At 42.5% G+C, this 22649-nt stretch overlaps 2 protein-coding genes across 2 annotated transcripts; both read right to left on the bottom strand.

The window, feature by feature from the left end:
* Window positions 1–7354: 7354 nt before the first annotated feature.
* On the bottom strand, window positions 7355–9706 carry LOC118686662 (toll-like receptor 2 type-2). Its single transcript, XM_036382974.1, has one exon. It carries the CDS (start codon window positions 9704–9706, stop codon window positions 7355–7357), a length of 2352 nt encoding a protein of 783 aa, XP_036238867.1.
* A 4868-nt stretch (window positions 9707–14574) lies between these two features.
* LOC118686661 (toll-like receptor 2 type-1) lies at window positions 14575–22227 on the bottom strand. The gene is given in 4 exon segments (XM_054514771.1): window positions 14575–15584; window positions 15586–17347; window positions 19121–19190; window positions 21882–22227. Coding segments are annotated over 3 exon segments (2400 nt in total). The 5' UTR covers window positions 19135–19190; window positions 21882–22227; the 3' UTR covers window positions 14575–14960.
* Between the last annotated feature and the right edge of the window lie 422 nt (window positions 22228–22649).

The raw sequence follows: 22649 nt of genomic DNA, 5'->3' as shown, positions 1-22649 counted from the left end.
TAAATTTCATAGATAGTATGGTGACTTGGCTATATCTAACTAAAAATAACCTCAGTTCTTTTTGACTTCTTCTAGTCCCGTTCTGTCCTTTGTCTCCCTCCATCACAATTCCAAACTGTTAGTTTTAATTATATTAGCAATATTTTCACAATTACCATTTTTTGTGAAGACTGAAGCAAAACAAATTTGGTTTGATGGGGGTTCATTCCATTCCTTTATTTTTTCCTGTATTATATATTTTTATTCACCTTTAAGAGCTAAATACAGAAATATGAAACTTGTTGAATTTATATTAGTACCTCAGTAGAAGCTACACATCCAGCATTCTGTGCCACTCTGCAAAATACACAAGATCTTGAGCACTCTTTCTTTTTTTCTATCTATATGTTAGTGTACAAATTGTTCCTCATGATCTATAAATGCAACTGAATTTTGGGTTATCTAGGTATAATGTTTACCATGTTTGGATTTAATTTGTTCTTTAGGTAACGTTAGATAAAATTGGGATTGGCAACTATTAGGATTTTCTATTTGATAGATTTTGCTTTGTATGCAGTGAAATTGCTCTAGGCTGGTCTTTCACCACCCACCCTTTTGCAGAGTGGATCTGTAGCTCCTCTTACTTCTTGGAGGTTTTTTATTGCATAGCTGACCTGGAGTTTGATATTAAGTCATTTTACAACTCATGTTTGTGGTGTGAAGAGAGAAGGGGAAAACCCTTCAGCTTTGTACAGCTACTGTGTTCACTCATTTAATGCCCTAACTTCTGAGTTAATCCTCAGTTCTCCATTTATGCACCTGAAGGTGACGAGACATCAAAAGTCTTGACATAATGGATAAAAATAAATATGTGCATTCATATCAAAACCACATTACAATTATTTCTGATGATCATGATTTCCTACCACACTTAAATGTTGCTTGGAGATCTTCTCCATTTTGACTATTGCCAAAGATTTTTACTCCAGTGAGTTATTGCTTCCTCCAAACTGTGGGCTAATTTTCATTTTGTTTTGCAGCAGCCAACACCCTAACACTTAAAATATAAATATGCTTGACAGCCAGCAATGTTGAGAGCAGGTTATAAACTACTTTTGGAGTTACAGCTACTCAGCTTTGCTACAGGTAGGCCAAGCTGACACATTTTCTTATAGAAAGGGACTTTAGTTAAAGTCTTATTATACAGAACAATTAGATTCATTTCATTGTTTTGGAGAAGCAACAAGAGCAGCCAAATCCCAATAAGGTGAAACATGCCAGTCAAAGCAATGTTAAGCAGCTGAAAGAGCCCACTGAATGTATATTCCCCAGAGCAAAATTTTTGCTAAAATACAGCAAGTGGTATTTAATCCCCTACTCCCAAACATCCCAACCCAACAGAGCCTGCAAAAATGTTAATGTCTCCTGTCAACTCTCTGAGACTGTGTTATGCGTAACAGGTCTTGGGAGACTGAAGCCTGGCTACAAAATATCATTAAACTGGAGCTTCTCAACATTAAAAAGGATTGTAATTTCTGCTGCTACAGGACACAGTGTAAAAGCCATTAAATAAGAGCTGGCAAATTTTGTACCTGCATCTTAAAAATACCCTGGTGGGGGAATTTAGATAAAGTTAAAGAAAATACTTCAACAGAATAAAGCCGAACAGTATTGGTAACACAAGACTGCTAAGTTTCTGCCAAGAATTTTTCACCACAGCTACATACTTTTAGATTAATCAACTATACAATTTATGGGCAATAGTTCTGAGACTTAAAGGAACAGCTGATTAAAGGAACAGGGGGGCTGCAATATCTGCAACCCCTTCAAGAGGTGTTCGACTTACATCAGATGCATTATGAGGTTGATCTACTTGTTCTTGAGGAATCCCTGGAATTCCTGGTCAGACAACAGCTCAAACTGAGTCTAGCACAGTAGCTCTGAGTGGGATGCAGAAATCCTGGACAAACATAAAGAAAATTCAAGTTCTATCCAGGTAAAATTTCTAGGTGCATTAAGTTCTGGCATTTTGGTGAAGAATATGAGTAATCTTTCATGGTCTCATGACAGAAAAGTCTGATGACTCTCTGGATTTTGCCATGACACTGCTTTTTTACGTAGTGTACTATGGGAGTGATGGGAAGAGACTTTGTGGGGATTTGTCCTGCCTACATGTCTTCTACCACTGCTGTACCTGCCAGCTACATCACCCCCAATACCACTGGCAAGGACCAGAAGTGAGCTCTTGAATCTCTTTTGCCCTAGGTTCATGAGAATAAGGTCTAGTGGATACTCCTGCAGTAAAATAACCTCTCTTTTCCTTGAGAAGAACTGTTCTTGTGCCACAGACAAATGATTGAAGTCCCTCATCAGTCTTATGATTAGGAGAACATTCTTAATGCAGTAGCCACTGACATATGCCAGGCCTTTGGGGATTTGGGGTTTCCAACAGGCAAATCCCTATGTGCGAGAAACGACACAGTTTCTTCCTTCTCCAAAGTCTGTGAAAGACTCTTCTTGTCCTTCCCTTTTTATAGCTCCTATCTTCCCCTTTCAAAAAGGAGAATTATGCTGACATAATCACCTTATGTCCAGTTACTTAACATCCAGCAGATGGTTGCTAAAATTCTTGCACCAGCAGTAAGATTTTAATTATTCTTTGGTAACTGTACATCCTGGCAGTAGTAAACCCTGGCAACTTAGCCATTTTCATGCTGTCCTTATCTTTGATAGCAGCTGAAATGTGCTTATGCATCCTTGACACTAAGCAAATATTTTGTTGTTCTTTGGCTTCTTTATTTCCTGTAAGTTTGATCTTGACAGTTTTACAACATCAGTGGCATACCAACAAGAAATTTGTCCAATGACATCTGTGCAGTCTGTGGACAGAAAATCTTTGGGGATATAAAAAAATAAGGGATCATTGAAAATACCTAATAGCTGTCCTGTAATCATGGATAGCCTTTCCATCTTTACATTTAATTATGAAACTATTGTTTTCTCCTCTTTTATGCTGCATTAAAAAATAATGATGACAATAAATACCAAGAAAAAAAGGAACTAAAACCATATTCAGAAACTACATTGTGCAGAGGCAAAAAAAAAAAGGAACACAAACTATTTTTCAGTCCTGTAACACAAGTTGAGGCCATGCAGATTTCTGGCTGACAAACTGATGCAAGAGTGGTGATAATCCTATAGTTCCAGGCTTAAATCCACCTTCCAGGTCCTTGGTGCACAGCCTTTGTGGGTGTGCCTGGCAGGACATTAGACCAGGCATGCTGACCCACCAGCCAGGTCTGCTAATTCAGCCTCCACTCCTGTGTATTGCAGAAGATTTCCTCCAGCTGTGCCTGGGGCTGACTGCCAGGTGGTTTTAAGGCAGATGTGGAACCCTTCTAACCAATGTCCTCTACCCTGGAGCCTGACAGAAGAGCTGGTGACCCAGGGATACCAAACAACTCCACGTCTTGCATTCCAGAAACTCAACATGAAAAGTATTGAATATGTGCTGGAACAATGTTACTAATCACTCACTTCTGCACTTCATAAAAGTATCCTGGCTTCTTGTGAGCTGGAAAATATGAATACCAGTCTGGATGTTCAGGATGTTGGATTCAGCTTTACAATAACTCCAAATAGTCCAAATAGTTTAAGTAATTTGAAACTGTTTGGTTATAAAACCAGGCAATGTCCACACTCAGTCATTAAAATTATCTGCTGATGGTTTGACCAGATTTGCAAATGTAAGCACTGAGTCTTTTTTGCATTTGAAAGATTCTTTAACAATACACCTGATACTGCGTTTCATGAATCCTGCATCCACAGCTGGTTTATTGTTGGTAAGAGCCAAACTCGCCCAGACTGCCCTGAGAAAGCTGATTTGAAGGGGTTGTTCAGCAACCCATACCCTGTCTGTAACATGTGTGCTTTTCATTTGGATTTTCTAAACCACAGCCTGATTACTTACTAATTCTTGTTTTGATCTGCAGTGGAGGGATGAGATGGCCACATTAAATGAATGGAAAATCTGTTGTTATTATCAGGGAAAAATTATATTTAGGGAAGATGATAGGTCTGTTTGGCTTTACCTTATCTAAGACCCCAAGTAAGCTAGGAACAGAAAAGTACATATATATTTTCCTTCTTGATTTCAAGACATCCAGAATTAATTTTTGTAATGAGAAGAACACTTTAAAGAATATAAATCACAATTTTATAAAGATCATGCAGTGGATTTTGTTCTTTAATAACATTAAAAAAATTATGTCATGCACTTTCAGAACTTTTAAATTATGTAATACACTTTTCCCTTTTAGTAGTAAGCAAACAAGATTTTCCCTTAAGCAATTAAAAAAATAGTTGAAGCTCTGCTGCTGTAGTTTTCTGTAGAAAACTGCTTGAGTGAAAGCAATGTTTAGCTTATTTTCTTGGAGCCTATTTTAACCATAGGATACTTAATTTTAACATTACCTCTATAAAAAAAAAAGAGTAAATTACAGGGGGTTAAGGAAGTAAATTATGAACACTAAAAAAAGTTATTTCAAAAATTTAACCCAATACTGTATCTTTGATTCTGACTAAGAAAAACACCAAGATTTACTTATTGTTGCATTTTCTTTACAGTTTGTTTATAAACAGATTGTGTGGGAACACCCAAATATTTTATGGACGCCTCTGGACTGTCTCTGCTATCTGGTGGTTTGGCAGTCGATTGTTACAGGCATCATCCAAGGCATTGCTTACTCACCGGTTCTGGAATAGGATGCAGATTTTTGGTGAGAATTAAAAGTGTTGGACATTTACCTGCCTATGATAATATGCATATTCTGTACTTAATCCTAAAAGACTAGAGAAAATAGCAATTGGTGGAAATCTGGTGTGCTAGAAACACTTTTGCCTCTTTTTGCATTACAGTGAGGCTCTGCAGCATTCTATGAAAACAGCATGTTTTGGAAGCTGGTGCTAGGAAAAAAAAATAGACTTCCCAGAATGAAGAAATAGATAGCAGAAGTAGCTTCTGAATTCAGATTAAACATTAGTATTTTAAGAACCTCTACATTGTTAGTAGAAATCAGAGATACACTTACTGAACTTACACTTTCATATATATATAAGAATAAAGCAGATGTTGTATGAAGTCATCCTTAGGTGAGCAAAGGTTTAGATGCTAAAAATAGGAAATTATGAGCTTAAAAAAAACTAAAGTAAATTAAAGAAAGAGCAAATCTTGAATACATAGAAACAAGTCAGTAATTCTTATTTTGTGTTATGCCTGCATTAATAAATGCAAAAATGCATGTAAATAAGCAGGTTAATTTTCATTGTGCTGTCAAAGTTGCCTGCTTTTGGGTGTAGTGGAAGCTGGTGTGTACTCAGCCTTCTCAATGGCTAGCAAAGAACAGGGGTACCTTGCTCTCACTGCCACTTTGGTTGTGCAGAGGACTTGCTAAAAGCAGTAACACAACAAGTAACCAGCTGTGAGAGGAAACTTCCAATGCGATCAACTCAGTTACAGTGAAGTGTTTGAACAGGGTTTCTGTACCACATTAGATGCCCAAGATCAAAACAGCACTAAAAACACTAACTTGGACATGGTCTTATTACAGTTACAGCCAAATGTTGTAGGTGTTTCCATTTGAAAACTTTTAAGACCTGCTTCTATATGTGCCTGGAAATGTCCTAAGCTGTGCCCAAGTCCTAATCTGATCCAGAAATTCATAGTCCTTCTGGCCTATCAGAATCAAGATATTAGGGTTCACTCAGAATTTTCTATGGCTGCAAGAAAAATATCCAAAAAAATTACTTTATTTTTACATCAGCTCTGAAGGATGGGTCTGGTGCCAGTTCAATTTTTCAATTAGGACCCTTGTCCCAGTAACCCTCTCAAGAAAACACAACCCCACCTAACAGCAAACACAATATCCTATGTGGGATGTTCTCCACCCACTCGAGTTTTGTGGACTACATCTACAGAGAGAGCAAAAGGTAGGAAACATTCTTTTCATGCCTATGTTAAGGTTCCTGAACATAGAGAGGAACGTGGTGTTGGATTCAAGGACGATGTTTGTGTTTCCCACACTGTTTAAGCTGAGAGCAGCTTAAACTCCACTTGTACAAGTCAGAAGAGTATTTGAACCCTACTCCAAAGCATCTATTGCAACATATAGTACAATGAAATTAGACTGAAATCATCCTCCATAAATGTCTTTCATAAAGGAAGTTATAGAAACTAAAAGCTACAACAGACAGAACTGCAGTGAGAAAGCACATTTCTACATTATGCCTTGCAGCCACGATTTTCAGATCTGGGCATTTAATTTTCTGTGACAATGAAATACAGAGAATCAGTCCTTAGATTCACTGACTAGGAGAGCTGGGATAAAATTCTTTGCTGCAAAAACTGACTTTTATAGCATTTGATGAGAAGTGGTTTGTACAAAGAATGCAGAAAAACCCTTGGCTAGGCAGGTCCTCTCCTGAAACTTTTGCAAAGATGAAGACATGTAAACTACATAGCTGTATATCTAAACAACTTTTCATCATTAAATATTTAAATGAAACAGCTTTTGATCATACTGCTGCTTAACGTGTGTAGATAACTACTCTTATTTAACCACAGAAGGCAGCTCAGCACCACACATCCACTCTCTCACTCTCCCCCCAGTGGAACAGGGGAGAAAATCTGAAGGGTAAAAGTGAGAAAACTTGGGAGTTCAGATTAAGGCAGTTCAACAGGTAAAGTAAAAGCTGTGCTCACAAGCAAAGCAGAAGAAAGAATTAATTTATTACTTTCCATCAACAGGCAAATGTTTAGCCATTGCCATGAAAGCAGGACTTTTACTTTGGAAGGCAAATATGGTAGCCCCAAACATCCTCCCTTACTCTTTCTTTCCCACAACTTTTAGTGCTGATTATGTGGTCATGGGTCATGACATTATGTATGGGACATCCTTTTGGTCAGCTGGGATCAGCTGTCCTTGCTGTGTCGTCCCCCCCCCCGCCCCCCCCAAATTATGATGCACCACCTACCTGCTTAGCGGCAGGACAACGTGAGAAACAGAAAATACCTTGATGCTGTGCAAGCACTGTTGAGCAATAACTAAAAAGCCACTGTGTTATGGAGACTGTTTTGGGCACAAATACAAACCACAGCACCACAGAAGGAGCTATGAAGAACATTAACTCTCTCCCAGCCCAAACCTGAACAACTATTCAGAACAATATCTTCAAAAATATTTATCACATAGCAAGTGTTAGAATTTGCAGTGGCCCAGCTTTCTGTTGTTGAGATGCAGATAAGTGATGGAACAAACAGGCAAGTGAAACAAATCCAGAGTAAATTCACTACATATTTATTTCTTAGTGTCCCTGTCTAGGACCTTAGAGCTATTTTCAAATTATACCAAAACACCTGCTGCTGCTCTTCTTCGAGAGGCCACTCGAGGTATGTCTTTGTGTTCATGATCTTCCGCAGCTTGCAGAACCTCTTGGGAATGGCTTTGCTCTGAATGGGCTCCAGGAGGATGAGAATCGCCGCGTCGTTGTTCTCATCAAAGAGGCGGAAATGCGAGAAGTCCAGCTCGTACTTGCACCACTCGCTCTGCACAAAGTGCTCGGACAGCACAAAGAGCGTTTTGCGACTCTTCTCAATGGAGTCGATGATGTTGTCCACGATCCACTTCCCCGGCACAAAGTCCCGCTTGTGCAGGCAGAGCCGGAAGGGAGGGCAGGCCTGCTCCAGCTCCTGCACCATGGTGTTCTCCACCCACTCGGAGTCGTTCTCGCTGTAGGAGACAAAAGCGTCGTAGCAGACGTCCTTTGGCGGGGCGCGCTTGGGCTTCCGCTTGGCTTGCAGCCACGCCCACGTCATCCGCAGGTACCACACCACGTGGTACTTGTAGCCGACGGCCACCAGCAGCAGGATGACCAGGAACACCAGGACGCAGATCAACGACACCACCAGGGACCTGTGGCACTCCATCAGGGAGAGGTGCACAGCGCCAACCTGCGCCCCTCTCACCGCCAGCGGAGAGTCACACACGTACCTGTCCGGCCACCCCACCAGCACCTGGGCTAGCCCGGCCTCGTGGTGGACGAAGGAGAGGAACTCACAGGAGCAGATGAAGTTGTTGTCACTGGCATCCAGCAGCTCCATTCTCCTGAAGGACTCAAACTCCTCCTTGGAGAAACTGTTCAGCTTGTTTCTTCTGATGGACAAGGACACTAAGTTTGGAATGGGTGCGGCACCTGGCAGCGTCTTCAGCTGGTTTCTTGTGAGATACAGCTCCTTCAGAGATGGGAGCTGCAGTCCAAACTCCTTCAGGTTGTTTCCACTGACGTCCAACACTTCTAGTGTTTGAGGAATGCAGCTTGTTACTTCAGGAATTTGAGTGCTGGATAGGTTTAAATATTTCAGGTGTTCTGGCCATTTACACTCATCTGGAATCTCACCAAAGTTATTTAGGCTAATGTCTAAAACAATTAGGTTTCCTAGGTGAGATAAACTTTTACTTGTCATTTCTAAGTCACTCAATGAATTCTGACTTAAATTTAGAGTTTGAAGTGATGGCCAAGCACCCTGACAGGCTGAATGTTCTAAACTTAGGTCTCCAAGCAAATTTGCACTAAGGTCAAGATATATTAATGACTGAAGGTGTTGGGAAATTTTACAGGGTACCAAAAAAACCTTGGTGTTTTGAACTGTGACTCTCGTAAAAAGAGATAGTAGATCTTCCACAGGCTGAAGATCTGTAAACAAATAAAATTCTTCTATAGCTAAATTCTTTATTGTGAAAACTCTAAGTGTCTGTGATTTCTTTGCTTGAAATTCCATTTTCCACTGTCCAGTTCCCAAGAGTCTACAGTCTACCAGCTCCAGCTCCACTAATTTTGGCATGTCTTCTAAAATGCTGACAATCTCAGGCACAGTAGCGTCTGTTAGTAAAGTCTGTCTAAAAGAAATTTTCTTTGCAAAAGATGAAGACATGACTCTCAATACTTGCATTTCTGCAACACTACTGAATGCTATTCTTCTCACTTCCAGCCAAGCGACAGAGTGCACAAGGTCCCTAACAATTTCTGAGAATGTATTACTACTTCTTAGGTTTATGATCATGTGATTTATCTCCTTAATTGATTTCAAACTTCCCTGCTCATACTGACTGAGATTGCTACCATCAATCCACAGCTTGTGCAGAAACTCAATGCCCTCAAAGTTCCCTTGCCTTATCACGCTGAACTGTGGGTTGCCCAGGTGGAGAGAGCTCAGGTTCCTCAGCCTAGAAAAGGGGGAGCTCTGCCCCAGGTCTCTGTAGGAATTGCCTTGAAGATGGAGGTGCTGGAGTGAAAAAAGGTGCCCAAACCACACAGGGGACAAGTGAGCCAAGCTGTTATTTGATAAATCCAAGAGCTCCAGTTTTTCCAGGGACTGAAAGGAGTCCTCATCTATGGAGCTGATTTCATTGGACTGCAGCAGCAGGGTTTTCAGGTTCACAGCCTGCTGCAGGTCCTGGGATTGGATGTGCTTTATCCTGTTGTGAGCCAGGTTTAACCCTGTGATTTTGGCCGTGAGCCCAGGGGGAATGAATTCCAAGCCCATGGAGGAGCAATTGCAAAGCTGACTGGCATCGCATGAAGGACAGGCCTGCTTCAGTGCTTGTTGCTCGGAGAGGCTTGCAGCCAGGACCATGTAGATGGCCAACACTTGCCAGGTGTGTGCAGTCATTATATTGCCTAAAATATGAAACACAGTCAGAGCAAATATAAGATGCATAGCTTGTCTTGGAGAAGCTGCATTTTGGATAAATCTAAAATATAAGTTTTACTGTTCTGTCTTGTTGAAGGCACTGTTAAAATATTTGGTTTTAACACAGTTCAGAGTTGAAACAGATTCATTTACTACTCTGATCCTCCTCCTGTTTAGTAAGTAGCCTTCATACTTCAATCTCACCTCATGTCTTTTCGCCTGAATCTGTGAATATTATTTTGTTTATCCATTTTTTTTACCACAGGGAGCCTCCTGTATGTGTTTTAAATCCTGGTTACATCATGAAGAGTCAGCATCTTACAGTAGATAGTAGCATTCAGGTTTGATACTTACTTCAAGCATATGTCTAATCTCTATTCTGACAATAGGAAGAAAAGAAATGCATTTGTTTCAGTCCAATTTTCATCTTATATGCCTTTTCCTACTCTGATTGTAAATGTCCAGTGAGCAGGGAAACAAACACTTGCCTGGATGACTCTTATGTGACCATCAGTCTGATACTTGCTAATGAAATTTAAGCTTGTAAAACTGACCATTGCTGCCTACTGTCTCAGATCTTCCTTTTTACTGCCACATCCTTCTCCTCTGCCAATGCCTTTTGCTGTTTTGGGAACCTGTGGCAGAGAGAAGATCAGGCCAAGCCAAAAGGAAGAACCAGGGGCCCAGATCCCATCAGCTGACTGGACTAGACAGCTTCTTCCAGCCCCACTGCCTGTTTCTGGTCTTCTGGACTGAAATGATTCAAGGGAAGCCACACAGATGAGGATCCTGTGTTAATCTACCTTCCTCTCACAGTTTTCATAATGATGATTTGGCATAGCTTTTCTTTTTCTTTACAGAGCTTCCTGCACTATACAGCTTGTCTTTACTCCCAACAGGATGCCTTTAGCTCCTCTATCCTCCTGAGGAGCTGAAAAAATAATTTTTGAAGCCTAAGAGAGGTCTTTTCCCTTTAAAACCTTTACTGCATACTGAAATATAACCTTTCATGACAAGGATCAAAGAGCATTTTTAAAATGTCATTTTCCCCAGCCTGCCACAAAACCCAACTACCTCAGTAGGTATCTTATTGAGGGTGGAAAGAGTGAACAATCCCCAAAGAGGCCATTAAATGAGTTCACAAAATCATTGTGGGCTCTCTATCAAGTTAATCAGGTTAGATTGGCTCCTTAAGAACTGCTTTCTCCCTCAGTCATCCCACTGAGATTCTGTGCAGAAGATCTACTCTGAATTAATATTCTGATTTGTTTTACAGTAGTTGACCCACATATACAAGTCAATACAGAGAAGTCCCACCCTTCCAGCTGCATTATTTTTAGCTGTAACTGCTTAAGATTATCCAAAAGCAGTAAAATTGACTGAGATGGCTTGGGCATATGGGGAGGGGAAGAAAAGTTATGGATAATTTTTTCAGTCATTCCATCTCTTCCCACCTGCAGGACTATAAACATTTTGACCCCTTGTGTTACTTTCCTTTTATCTCTGTCTGGCTCTGATGTAGAGCTTTGGATCTTGAAGGACAAAGTTCTCTTCCCTGTCTTTAGATGCCCACAGCTGAACTGGTCATCCACCATGTCCTCCAAAGTGGTGGAGGATAATATAGTGTGTCCTGGATATCCAGATTAAGATGTGATGACTCCAAGAGAAATTATCTAATTGCCTTAAAATGGGGTATCACAGTTTAGATACCTAGATATTTGGTCCCATGAATGCCAAACAAAAAATTGTGGTCTGTAGTTAGACTCATCTGCTGTCCAGATGAGGCTCTTTTGCAGGGCTTTTTGGTCTCCCAAGAGTAACTGGAATAATGCAGGGTGTAGGCTAAAGGAGTACATCTAGGAGTAGTGTGAGTTTTACTAGCAACAGATTTAGGTGGTATTTTTACAGTTGTCATCAAATACTTACTTTTAGAAAATGAAGCAACAAGGCAACCTGATCAGTCCAAAGCTGTCTATAGGCAGGTTATTTATAGGTGGAAAATTGGCAGCACACAAGGGAGCCGGGCAGGTACCGCACAGGAAATACCAGCAGAGCCTAATGGCTCTCCACCTTACCAGCCTGAAACCATACAGGTACTGCAGGACTTAACTGCATTTGGTGACTCAGGATGCTGACTTTCCAGGTTTTTTGCTTATCTGTAATCTCAACACACACCCAGAGGAATCCCACTCCCACCCTCATTCACTTTCAGCCATTCTCATCTCCTTCTGATTCCTGCCTAATGATTCTGCTTGAGACCCTGATTTACGAGGTCATTTCAGGCCTCTGCACAGCCCCATACAGCCCCAGTCCATGATATCATTGCCCTATGAAGAAATCACTTCTCCCTGCTGTGCTGGGAATTAAAAAGCCAAAATGAAACTGAAATGCAACTAAAAATACATAAACTTACACAGATGCCCTTATACCATAAGGCGCTGTGATAAACCAGGCATTCAAAATGTTTCTGAGTTATGGAAAAAGGGTCCAAGCCATCAGACATGCTCAAGCTTATTTTCCCTGGCCCACATGAGTAGAAGTATTTGAGGAAATACACACGTATTCTTAAACAAAACCATGACTGATAACAAAATGAGGTTCTATAAACACTCACAAATGGGAAGGTTAATGTAAGACCTAAAATAAAGCACCAGTGGCGTGCAAATTGATTCTAGCTTGGGGAGCACTACCCAGCTACATGGGGGCAGGTAAATTTGAGCAGTGCTATGGAGCCTGCAGAGGGAAAGCCACTGGTTGGTGAATGAGGCCAAACCACAAGCAGACTGGGGAAGGCTGCTGCTCTCCACCTGGCAGTGTGTGGGTTATGCATGTCCCAGTTCCCAGCCCCCAGCACTGCCCTCACAGCACGTAAGCACAGCCACACATCCACACACACACGGCCATGCCTCTGCTTGCTTCCAACACAGAAGGTGCGCAGCAGGTCACAGTTAGGTGAGGAGGCAGCTGATGTCCCGAGGCCATTGTTCAGTGAGCTCTTTCCTGGACAAATTCCTGAAACCAAGGCACCCCACCTTCACTCCCAGCCTTCCCTGGGCAGTTGGTATCCTCACCCAGGGGAGACAGCACACAAATAGGACAAATAGGACAAGGCAACCTCCCACAAGGAAACTGTGCAGAAATGGCAGTCTGACCCAATTTGTCTCTTCCTCATTTGCTGCTTTCCTCTCTCCCATTTCCCAGAGGACACTGGTCTCATCAGCATGTCACACCTCTCAGGAGAACCATCCCTGCCAGATGCCTGGGATTGCACCTTCCTGCTCTACTTTTGCTGGCAGCCAGAAATCCCTTCCCACCCCACACTTCTGCTCAGCAGCCCTGAGCACCCTGCATCCCCCTTGCAGAGGAGGATTGGTGGCAGAGATTAGGTTGCCTCTTCCAGGGCTCCCTGTTTGCTTCTTGCTGTTTGCTTCTTGCTCTGGCATTGCAGCTCTACCGTCTTTCCCTGCATGTCCATCCTTCACCTACCTGAAAACTCACCTGTGTGCTGAAAAGATTCCCAGACATGCCACCTGCAGCTCCAGTGCCTGCAAGCCAGTTAACCTGTGTTGTGTTTTGTCTCTCTCTTGCTGATCATTCTTTGCCCAGCTTCCTCTCACGCTGCTGTTCTGTTTCCACTTCACCTCTCAACCTTGACAATATAAGCAGGGGAATTCCCACCTGGGTGATCTGATTGGCATAACAGCAGTTACATTATCAGTCCTTTTAAATGTGCCAACACACAAAAGTCTGGGTCTATCGTAGAGTGTACTGTATGAAAACTAAGGCTTCTTCCACATCTCTCTTTGACCCTCTCTTTGTAATGACTGGCAAGATTTATTTCCCTTCTTAACTCTAGGCACACATTTCTCCTAATTTATTTTATCAGGGCTCAGTATTTGCTCTTGGATGATTCACTCATCAACTACCTGGAGTTCAGCCTTGATTAAGCCATGAGCTATATTTCTCCAAGAGAGTTAACAGAAAGATTGCTTCCTAGCAGACTTGGTAGCCCTGGAGATAACATTGAACAGGAAAACAGAACTGAAAGTGGTGTTTGCAGGCTGCACCTACAGAAATTATCTTGTGTAGGCACACGTACACACAGGAGTGTGAATAGATACACATTTATAAAAGCACATACACACACATATATACGTGAAGATGTATAAATATAGCAACAGAAAATATACACATATTTTGCTATTTTTTTAAATACTTAGTCAGCCCATACACCAAGGCTTTAGTATTTCACCACAAAACAATTGCATGTCTAAAATTTAATCAAGATCTAGATTTCCTGTACTTAAACTCCAGCAAAACAAGCAATGGGGAACATGAAAATGAATTGAGTTAGAGAAACCACACCTAACTTAATCCCCTCAGAGACAATTTCATGTTCCCATAAGAAATTCTAAAACACAGGAAATCCAAGCACTCAGTGTGGGACTGACTACCTTAATGTAAACATCTGTATCCACCTGCTTGTCTAGACTCCCTTTGTAATCAGTGGAGAGCAATATGGTAATTCTAGGAGATACCTCACACTGAAGTAGAGAGGTGAACTGCCTCTTATCCCTGTGATTTTCTTCACTGACTACAAAGAAAGCTAAGTACAACTGTCAGACTTGCATGGCCCAGTGATTACATAAATATGCTCTGCAAAGTAGAAGAGCAAAATTTAAAACTGAGCCAGTCTGCAACACCATCTAGCCCACACATTAGAAACACAGTCTGACATCCAAAAATAGAAGGCTTCGGTTATTTCCGCGAGTAGGTAGGAAGGAAAGTGGTGATGATCATGAAGAGAAAAACAAGCATTCCCAGGAAGAAATGGACACAGGGAAATATTGATTGAAGCCCATGGTGTTTAATTTCATTTGAAAATTACAATGGCATTGATAGAAACCAGTTGGGGAGAGTGGTAACAGGAGTAAAACATACAGAAATACCCCGCACTCTGCAAAATGGACTTAGAAAAGTATATGGAGTCCAACATGGTTTCCAAATATCATGGACTTTTGGAATATTGGCCGGGACTTTTAAAGACCAGAGCATCACATCACTGGAAAGCCTGAAAAGGGCCTTTTCCAGTTGGTAAAATGACAATTATCTCTATATAAAACAAAGCCAACTGCAGTTAGAAAGAAAAATAAGAAAGAAAGGAATTTTAGCAGCAAGAAATAGCAATATACTGCCTTTTGTGGAAATATGTTGAAATGGGCACTGCTGACTTTTATGACTTCAAGGCTCCTTTCAAGTTTTCCCAAAACACCTGCTGCTGCTGTTCACTGGCAGGCCACTCAAGGTATGTCTTTGTGTTCATGATCTTCCGCAGCTTGCAGAACCTCTTGGGAATGGCTTTGCTCTGAATGGGCTCCAGGAGGATGAGAATCGCCGCGTCGTTGTTCTCATCAAAGAGGCGGAAATGCGAGAAGTCCAGCTCGTACTTGCACCACTCGCTCTGCACAAAGTGCTCTGACAGCACAAAGAGCGTTTTGCGACTCTTCTCAATGGAGTCGATGATGTTGTCCACGATCCACTTCCCCGGCACAAAGTCCCGCTTGTGCAGGCAGAGCCGGAAGGGAGGGCAGGCCTGCTCCAGCTCCTGCACCATGGTGTTCTCCACCCACTCGGAGTCGTTCTCGCTGTAGGAGACAAAAGCGTCGTAGCAGACGTCCTTTGGCGGGGCGCGCTTGGGCTTCCGCTTGGCTTGCAGCCACGCCCACGTCATCCGCAGGTACCACACCACGTGGTACTTGTAGCCGACGGCCACCAGCAGCAGGATGACCAGGAACACCAGGACGCAGATCAACGACACCACCAGGGACCTGTGGCACTCCATCAGGGAGAGGTGCACAGGCGCCAACCTGCGCCCCTCTCACCGCCAGCGGAGAGTCACACACGTACCTGTCCGGCCACCCCACCAGCACCTGGGCTAGCCCGGCCTCGTGGTGGACGAAGGAGAGGAACTCACAGGAGCAGATGAAGTTGTTGTCACTGGCATCCAGCAGCTCCATTCTCCTGAAGGACTCAAACTCCTCCTTGGAGAAACTGTTCAGCTTGTTTCTTCTGACGGACAAGGACACTAAGTTTGGAATGGGTGCGGCACCTGGCAGCGTCTTCAGCTGGTTTCTTGTGAGGTACAGCTCCTTCAGAGATGGGAGCTGCAGTCCAAACTCCTTCAGGTTGTTTCCACTGACGTCCAACACTTCTAGTGTTTGAGGAATGCAGCTTGTTACTTCAGGAATTTGAGTGCTGGATAGGTTTAAATATTTCAGGTGTTCTGGCCATTTACACTCATCTGGAATCTCACCAAAATTATTTAGGCTAATGTCAAGATTATTCAATTTGGGTAGACGAGATATATACTTTGCAGTCAGTTCCAGAGATTTTAGAGAGTTCTGACTTAAATTTAAAGTTTGCAATGAAGGCCAAGAACGTTCACAGATTGTCTCCTCTAAACGCTTATTTACAAGCAAATTATCGTGAAAGTCCAGATACAGAAGTGATGAAAAATTTCTTGCAAGGTTGCATGGTACCATGAAAACATTAGAGCTTGTGATGGTGAGTCTTTTTAGTTTGTTTATTTGTGACTCCATGCCTCCCAGGTCAATAAACAAATGAAATTTCTGAATCACTAACTTTGTTATCGTTATGGTTTCAACAAAACTTTGCCCACTCTTTTCAATTTCTTTAGTGTTCCATATTCCCGTCCCCTCAAGCACGCAATTGATTGCCTGTAACTCTTTTAAAGAGGTGATTTCCTTCAGTGACACTATTTTTGGGCTGATACTTTGATCTGTGAATAAAGCTTCTTTGAAGGTAAGTTTTTGTATCCTAAAAGGACGTGTAGAACTCTGCACCAAGCTTTTTCTATCAACCGGTAATTTGATTTCTGCCACTTCCAGCCAAGCGACAGAGTGCACAAGGTCCCTAACAATTTCTGAGAATATATTACTATTTCTTAGGTTTATGATCATGTGATTTATCTCCTTAATTGATTTCAAACTTCCCTGCTCATACTGACTGAGATTGCTACCATCAATCCACAGCTTGTGCAGAAACTCAATGCCCTCAAAGTTCCCTTGCCTTATCACGCTGAACTGTGGGTTGCCCAGGTGGAGAGAGCTCAGGTTCCTCAGCCTAGAAAAGGGGGAGCTCTGCCCCAGGTCTCTGTAGGAATTGCCTTGAAGATAGAGGCGCTGGAGTGAAAAAAGGTGCCCAAACCACACAGGGGACAAGTGAGCCAAGCTGTTATTTGATAAGTCCAAGAGCTCCAGTTTTTCCAGGGACTGAAAGGAGTCCTCATCTATGGAGCTGATTTCATTGGACTGCAGCAGCAGGGTTTTCAGGTTCACAGCCTGCTGCAGGTCCTGGGATTGGATGTGCTTTATCCTGTTGTGAGCCAGGTTTAACCCTGTGATTTTGGCCGTGAGCCCAGGGGGAATGAATTCCAAGCCCATGGAGGAGCAATTGCAAAGCTGACTGGCATCGCATGAAGGACAGGCCTGCTTCAGTGCTTGTTGCTCGGAGAGACTTGCAGCCAGGACCATGTAGATGGCCAACACTTGCCAGGTGTTTGTAATTCTTGATTTGTGTTTTGCTTGGATGGACATTTTGCTTTAGGAAACAGAAAAAATAGATGGTAGGGTCAAATTTTAATTTCAAACAGCAGCTGAAAACTCTTGAAATCCTGCACCACTTTTTTAGTAATCTCAGATTAATTTTTTTAAAATGTTATCCTGTGATGTGAATCTTCCTCTCCTATTTGACCTTCTCAGCCCTGCAACCACGGTGTGTTTCTTATCCCTGGACCATTCTTAGTATCCTGCTATTCTATAGGCACATTGGCTATTGCTCTCACCTCTTTCATCTCTCACATTATGCTTCCTCTCAGCAAAGAAGCTACAGCTGGATGTTTCAGTTCCAAATAGGGGAAGATGGTTAGATCATCAATGATCTGAATGAGGGGATCAAGTGCACAGTCAGTTTGCAGACAACACCAAGTTGGGTGGGAGTGTTGATCTGCTGTAGGGTAAGGAGGCTCTACAGAGGGATCTGGATTGGATGGATCCATGGCCTGAGGCCAGTTGGATGAGACTCAACAGAATGAAGTACCATGTGCTGCACTTAGGTCACAACAACTCCAGCAACACTAAATGCTGTGGTCAGAGTGGCTAGAAAGCTGCCTAGCAGAAAAGGATCTGGAGGCACTGGTCAACAGGCAGCTGAATATCCAGTATATGTCCAGGTGGCCAAGAAGGCCAATGGCATCCTGGCCTGAATCAGAAATAGTGTGACTAACTGGACCAGAGCAGTGATTGTCTCCATGTACTCGGCACTGGTGAAGTCACACCTCAAATCCTGTGTTCAGTTCTGGTCCTCTCACTTCAAGAAGGACATTGAGGTACTGGAGCCTGTGCAGAGCAGAGCAATGGAGCTGGGGAAGAGTCTAGACTGTAAGTCTTAAGAGAACCAGCTGTGGGAGCTATAGTTGTTTAGCCTGGAGAAAATGGAGGCTCAGAGGGGACTTTATCATTCTCTACAACTGCCTGAAATGAGTCTGTAGTCAGTGGGAGTCAGTGTAGTGAGTGGGGTCAGTCTCTCCTCCCAGGTAACAAGCAATAGGAAAAGAGGAAACAGCTTCAAGTTGCACCACGGGAAGTTTAGACGGGATATTAGGGGAAAAAAATCACAAAAAGGCCAGTCAAGGACTAGCGCAGACTGCCCAGGGAAGTGGTGGAGTCACCATCCCTGGAGGTAATTAAAAGACATGAAGACATGGTGCTTAGGGACATAGTTTAGTGGTAGGCTTGGCAGTATTTGGTTAATGGTTTGACTCAATGGTCTTAAGGGCCTTTTTAAACCAAAATGATTCTGTGATTCCATGATTACAAATGCTCACAGCCCGTGCAGCATCAGCCTGCCCATTCTGTATGGTTACATGGCAGGCAGAAGCCCAATCAGAGCCTGCTCTCCCTCTCAGCCCTTCCAGTGGGCTGAGGTTTCCAACAGCACAAACTTTCTCGGAAGGGATCTGGGGGTCCTCTGCATGGAGTCTCACCAGCCTCAGGGCTTCTAAAAGCAGAGCTCTTGCCACACCCTTTTGCACACTGTGTAAGCAATTCACATTCTTTACTGGAAAGGCAGAACAACCTGATATGAAATGAAGGCTATCAGACTTTTCTGTAAAACAACACCAGTAATAGATGTGATATAGATGTTACTGTCACCCTATAAACAGTGGATGTAATTAGAACAATACTGATTTTAATGTAAAGAAGGGCTGTGTTTCCTGCCACAGGTGCCAAAGAACACCAAGTTTGAACTGCAAACAGTTCCAGTACTGCAGATGAACACTACTCATAAACACTGAATAAGTTAAGTACTTACCTTGTGTACTGCATGCTGTGTTTCAGTCTCCTTGTGTGCTGGTCAAGGCATCTGAATGGTCACTTCATACCTGCAAGCACAACAAAAGCTGGAAATTTTTGGCAGGTCTGATGAGGTGATAGTCCCGAAGTGAGAAAATATTTCAGCCTCAAAATATTGTTCTCTTCAAACAAAACTTCATGTTCCCAGTTTCCCAGTGTCCTTTAACTAGTCAGCCAGTGAATCATAACAGTTTGCGTCTCTTCTCTCTAGTGGTGGCTCCCCTGAGGAAACCATGGCTTCTGAAGAGTCCAGGATTGTCCAGCACGCATGGCTCACCCTTCAAACTCACTTTCAACCAATTCTACCATTGCTGCTGACTGGGGACACAAAAAATGAGAAGAGATTGTAAAGATAAAATTTAGTGTCAGTCTCTTCTTTTTGTCAGTCAACTCCCATTGCTGGAAAGGCTGATGCAACCATTTTGCGCAAGTCATTCTTTCAGAATCACTTCCTCCACTATTAAGTGCAGAAGTAGTTTCCAGGCAGACTGCATTCATCTCCCTGTATCTCTACTTTCGATACTTTTTGTCTGGTAGGCACTGGGGGTTGTTCACTGTGCTGAGAAACAGAACATCTCAGCTCAACCAACTTATGGAAGTCTGTAAAATATTATCAATATATAGAGTGATGCATGTATTATATTAAGTGTTGGAGTCAAATTGTTTAGTTAAGGACAGTACTGTAGAAACACTCAGCATCCTTTAATTTCCTAGGACACTACAGTCATATGTTGTCAACAGAAAATGAAAAACAGGAATGATATTCTCTCTGAAGCACAACACACAGTCTGAAGCAAAGTATCTCTCTGTAAACATCAAAGGCAATTTTGAGAGAGGAGGTTTGATGGCATTCATTTTAACCTGACTGAAGTAATACATGGTTGGTCAAATAGACAAGCATGCTGTTTGCATAAAGGGGCAGGGAGTCGTCCTACCAGCTCTGAAAGGCAAGTCCTTTGAATTCAAACACTAATATTCCTATTGCAGTTACCATTTCTTTTCTGTGTTCAGAAATTGTCACCTTTTGCTGCCCTCTTGCACCAAGAAGTACCTGCCTGAAAGCAGACAGATGGACTGATTCCTGCCACTTGTCAGAGGGCCCACAGCAGCGTCTGTGTGATCAAGGGTGGCAAAGCCCACAGAGAGCCCAAATGCACCTCATAGCAACCTTCAGTCCCACTGCACTGACATGAGCATTGCACATTAGGTTAAGAGAAAAAGAAATTGGAAGATTGAGATCCCCTTGTATTTTCTGACTACTACAGAGGATAGCCGATAAGCATAACATTGTAAAATAGAGGCAAAGCTGTGGGGCAGAGAGGAGAAGGGAAATAGTCTTTTAGTGAAAGGATGTCATCAACTTCCCCAAAGCCACCTCTTCCCTTTAGCAGCTGAAATGGTTCTTGCTCTTCAATAGGGAAGACTTCAGTTTTCAAAATATTAACTCTGGGTTCAATGAGACATGTTACTGTATATTTTTGTCTTCAAAACTGCATCTCTCTTATACAGTAAAAAAAATTAATTAATTTGAGAAGAGTTTTGGCGAAGAAGAGCCTGTACATGATTCAGTGTGAAATGGGCACTCTCTTCTATCTGTTACAGCTTCATCACCACGCATTTGTGGAGAATTGAGGTACATACCAGCTGTTTTTTCAGAAGAAGCCACTTTTTCCTAACATCCAGGCTCAGCCACCTCTCATCACAGATGGATCTACACTGGGCCGGGCTTCTGGTTTCTCTCAGAAAAAGAAGTCACTGGTGTGACTATGCCACAGGTCACAAACCAAGCAGTCCATTTCAGCAAGCTGCTTAAAATGCCAAGAAATGTCAGGGCGATTGTCAGGCGATTTATCACATTATCCAGACTCAGGAAGGTTTGAGGATGTGCAAAAATGCTCTCCACAAGCTGCTCCACACACACAGACCAGGTACCAGCCACCTGCCTCCCAGATCATTAGCTTTCAAATTGAGGTGCAGCATGGCTCAAAACTTCTTTTGAAATCAAAGACTCTAAAGAAGGAGAAAGCTGCTGTCTTTTAAGATGAGAATACTCTTCAACTGCTTTTCCTCCAGAGTAACTGCATGTTTAGCATTGAACAAAGATGCACCTTTTAGGTGTTTTCTCTCCCCTTCCAAGTTTAAGCTATAATTAACCTTCTCTTTAATACTGTCTAAAACAAGTCACATGCCTCCATCTACGCTACGTTTTCCTAAGAGAAGCACATGGTTCTGCAACAAAGCTGTGCCTTTGTAACTGCAGATGTTCCAAGCAGAGACACTGCATGAGCCTTTACCAGCAGTAGATGGGGATAAGATAGAGAAGTGGTAATTATGTTTGAAGCTTTCTTGCTTTAAATGTTCCCGTTTATCCAACAGCAGCACAAGCAGTTCCCAAACTGGGCATGATGCACTCTTTAAGCACTTCCCGTTCCCAGTCTCACACGGAAGGATCCTGCATTCTCCCGCCCCGCTCTCTTCCTCTCTTTCCTCCTCTATGTCAGTGTCCACACTGAGAGCTGCCTGTTGCTTTTCTGCTGAGAAAGGACAAGTGAGCAGTGCAGAAGGGACATAACCCAGGTCCCAGATCCCTGCCTCAAAGAAAAAGCAGAAGCAGTAGAAAAGGGAGGGAGGAATGAAACTATTGACCAGCCTGTGATGCAAGATGAAAGCACACTTTCCCAATCTTTGTAAACAGCACAAAACTGCTTCCTCATACTTACCACTGGAAACCAGGATGTGTCAGGATGTCAGCTTGGCTGCAGCAGTGTCAGGCAGGCTGAACCTGGGATGCTCTTACCCTAAGTGTCCCCAGAAAACGATGGCAAGGAAAAGCCAAAAGTCAAATCTGTCCTTGCAGTCTTTGGAGCAGGAGGTATAATACTCACGTAATTGAAAGCAGAATGGCTTGGCATCCTTTCATGGTCCTGGGAATAGATTCTTTGCGTGCACTGCTGGTGCCTGTGCTTTAATCTGTCTTGCAGAACTTCAGATATTCATCTTCAAACTACAACAAAAAGGTCCACGATAACAAAAAGTAAACCATTTTATAATTTTGCTGTGTTCTGTATCAGGCCCACCCTGCCAGCTGCTCAATCCTCTGGTTAGATCTTCAGCCCGGAAGTTTAAATGCAAAGGACCCAATTACTCTTGTTTTTCTTCTGGGCAATCCTGCAGTTGTAGCAGAGCATGTTAATGATATAACTGGTTTGTCATTCAGCAGCCAGCCTACAGCACTGCCTCTGCCAAGGAAGCAGAGTTGTGGATTTATTTTTGTCATATCCTTCCTGAAAGCTTTCAGTCAGAAAAACACAACATTGATTTCCTACCTTAACTGAGGAGCATCTTGCAGGGAAGTTTGCACGCTAAGACACTAAAACTTATCTTAATGATATGGAAAGTTTCATTTTTTCTAGAGTAGTTGTAACAGCGTGACTCAACAAGAGAAAACATGTAATCTCTGCCAAAATATTTCTGATGAGTTCTTGACT

The sequence above is a fragment of the Molothrus ater genome, chromosome 4, assembly GCF_012460135.2.
Source record: "Molothrus ater isolate BHLD 08-10-18 breed brown headed cowbird chromosome 4, BPBGC_Mater_1.1, whole genome shotgun sequence".
In the NCBI taxonomy this organism is placed as follows: domain Eukaryota; kingdom Metazoa; phylum Chordata; class Aves; order Passeriformes; family Icteridae; genus Molothrus; species Molothrus ater.
Note: the sequence above shows the minus strand (reverse complement) of the source record. Positions and strands in the feature narration are given on the sequence as shown.

Coding starts and splice junctions, on each gene's coding strand:
- LOC118686662 (XM_036382974.1), bottom strand. CDS start 9,706: ATGACTGCACACACCTGGCAAGTGTTGGCCATCTACATGGTCCTGGCT.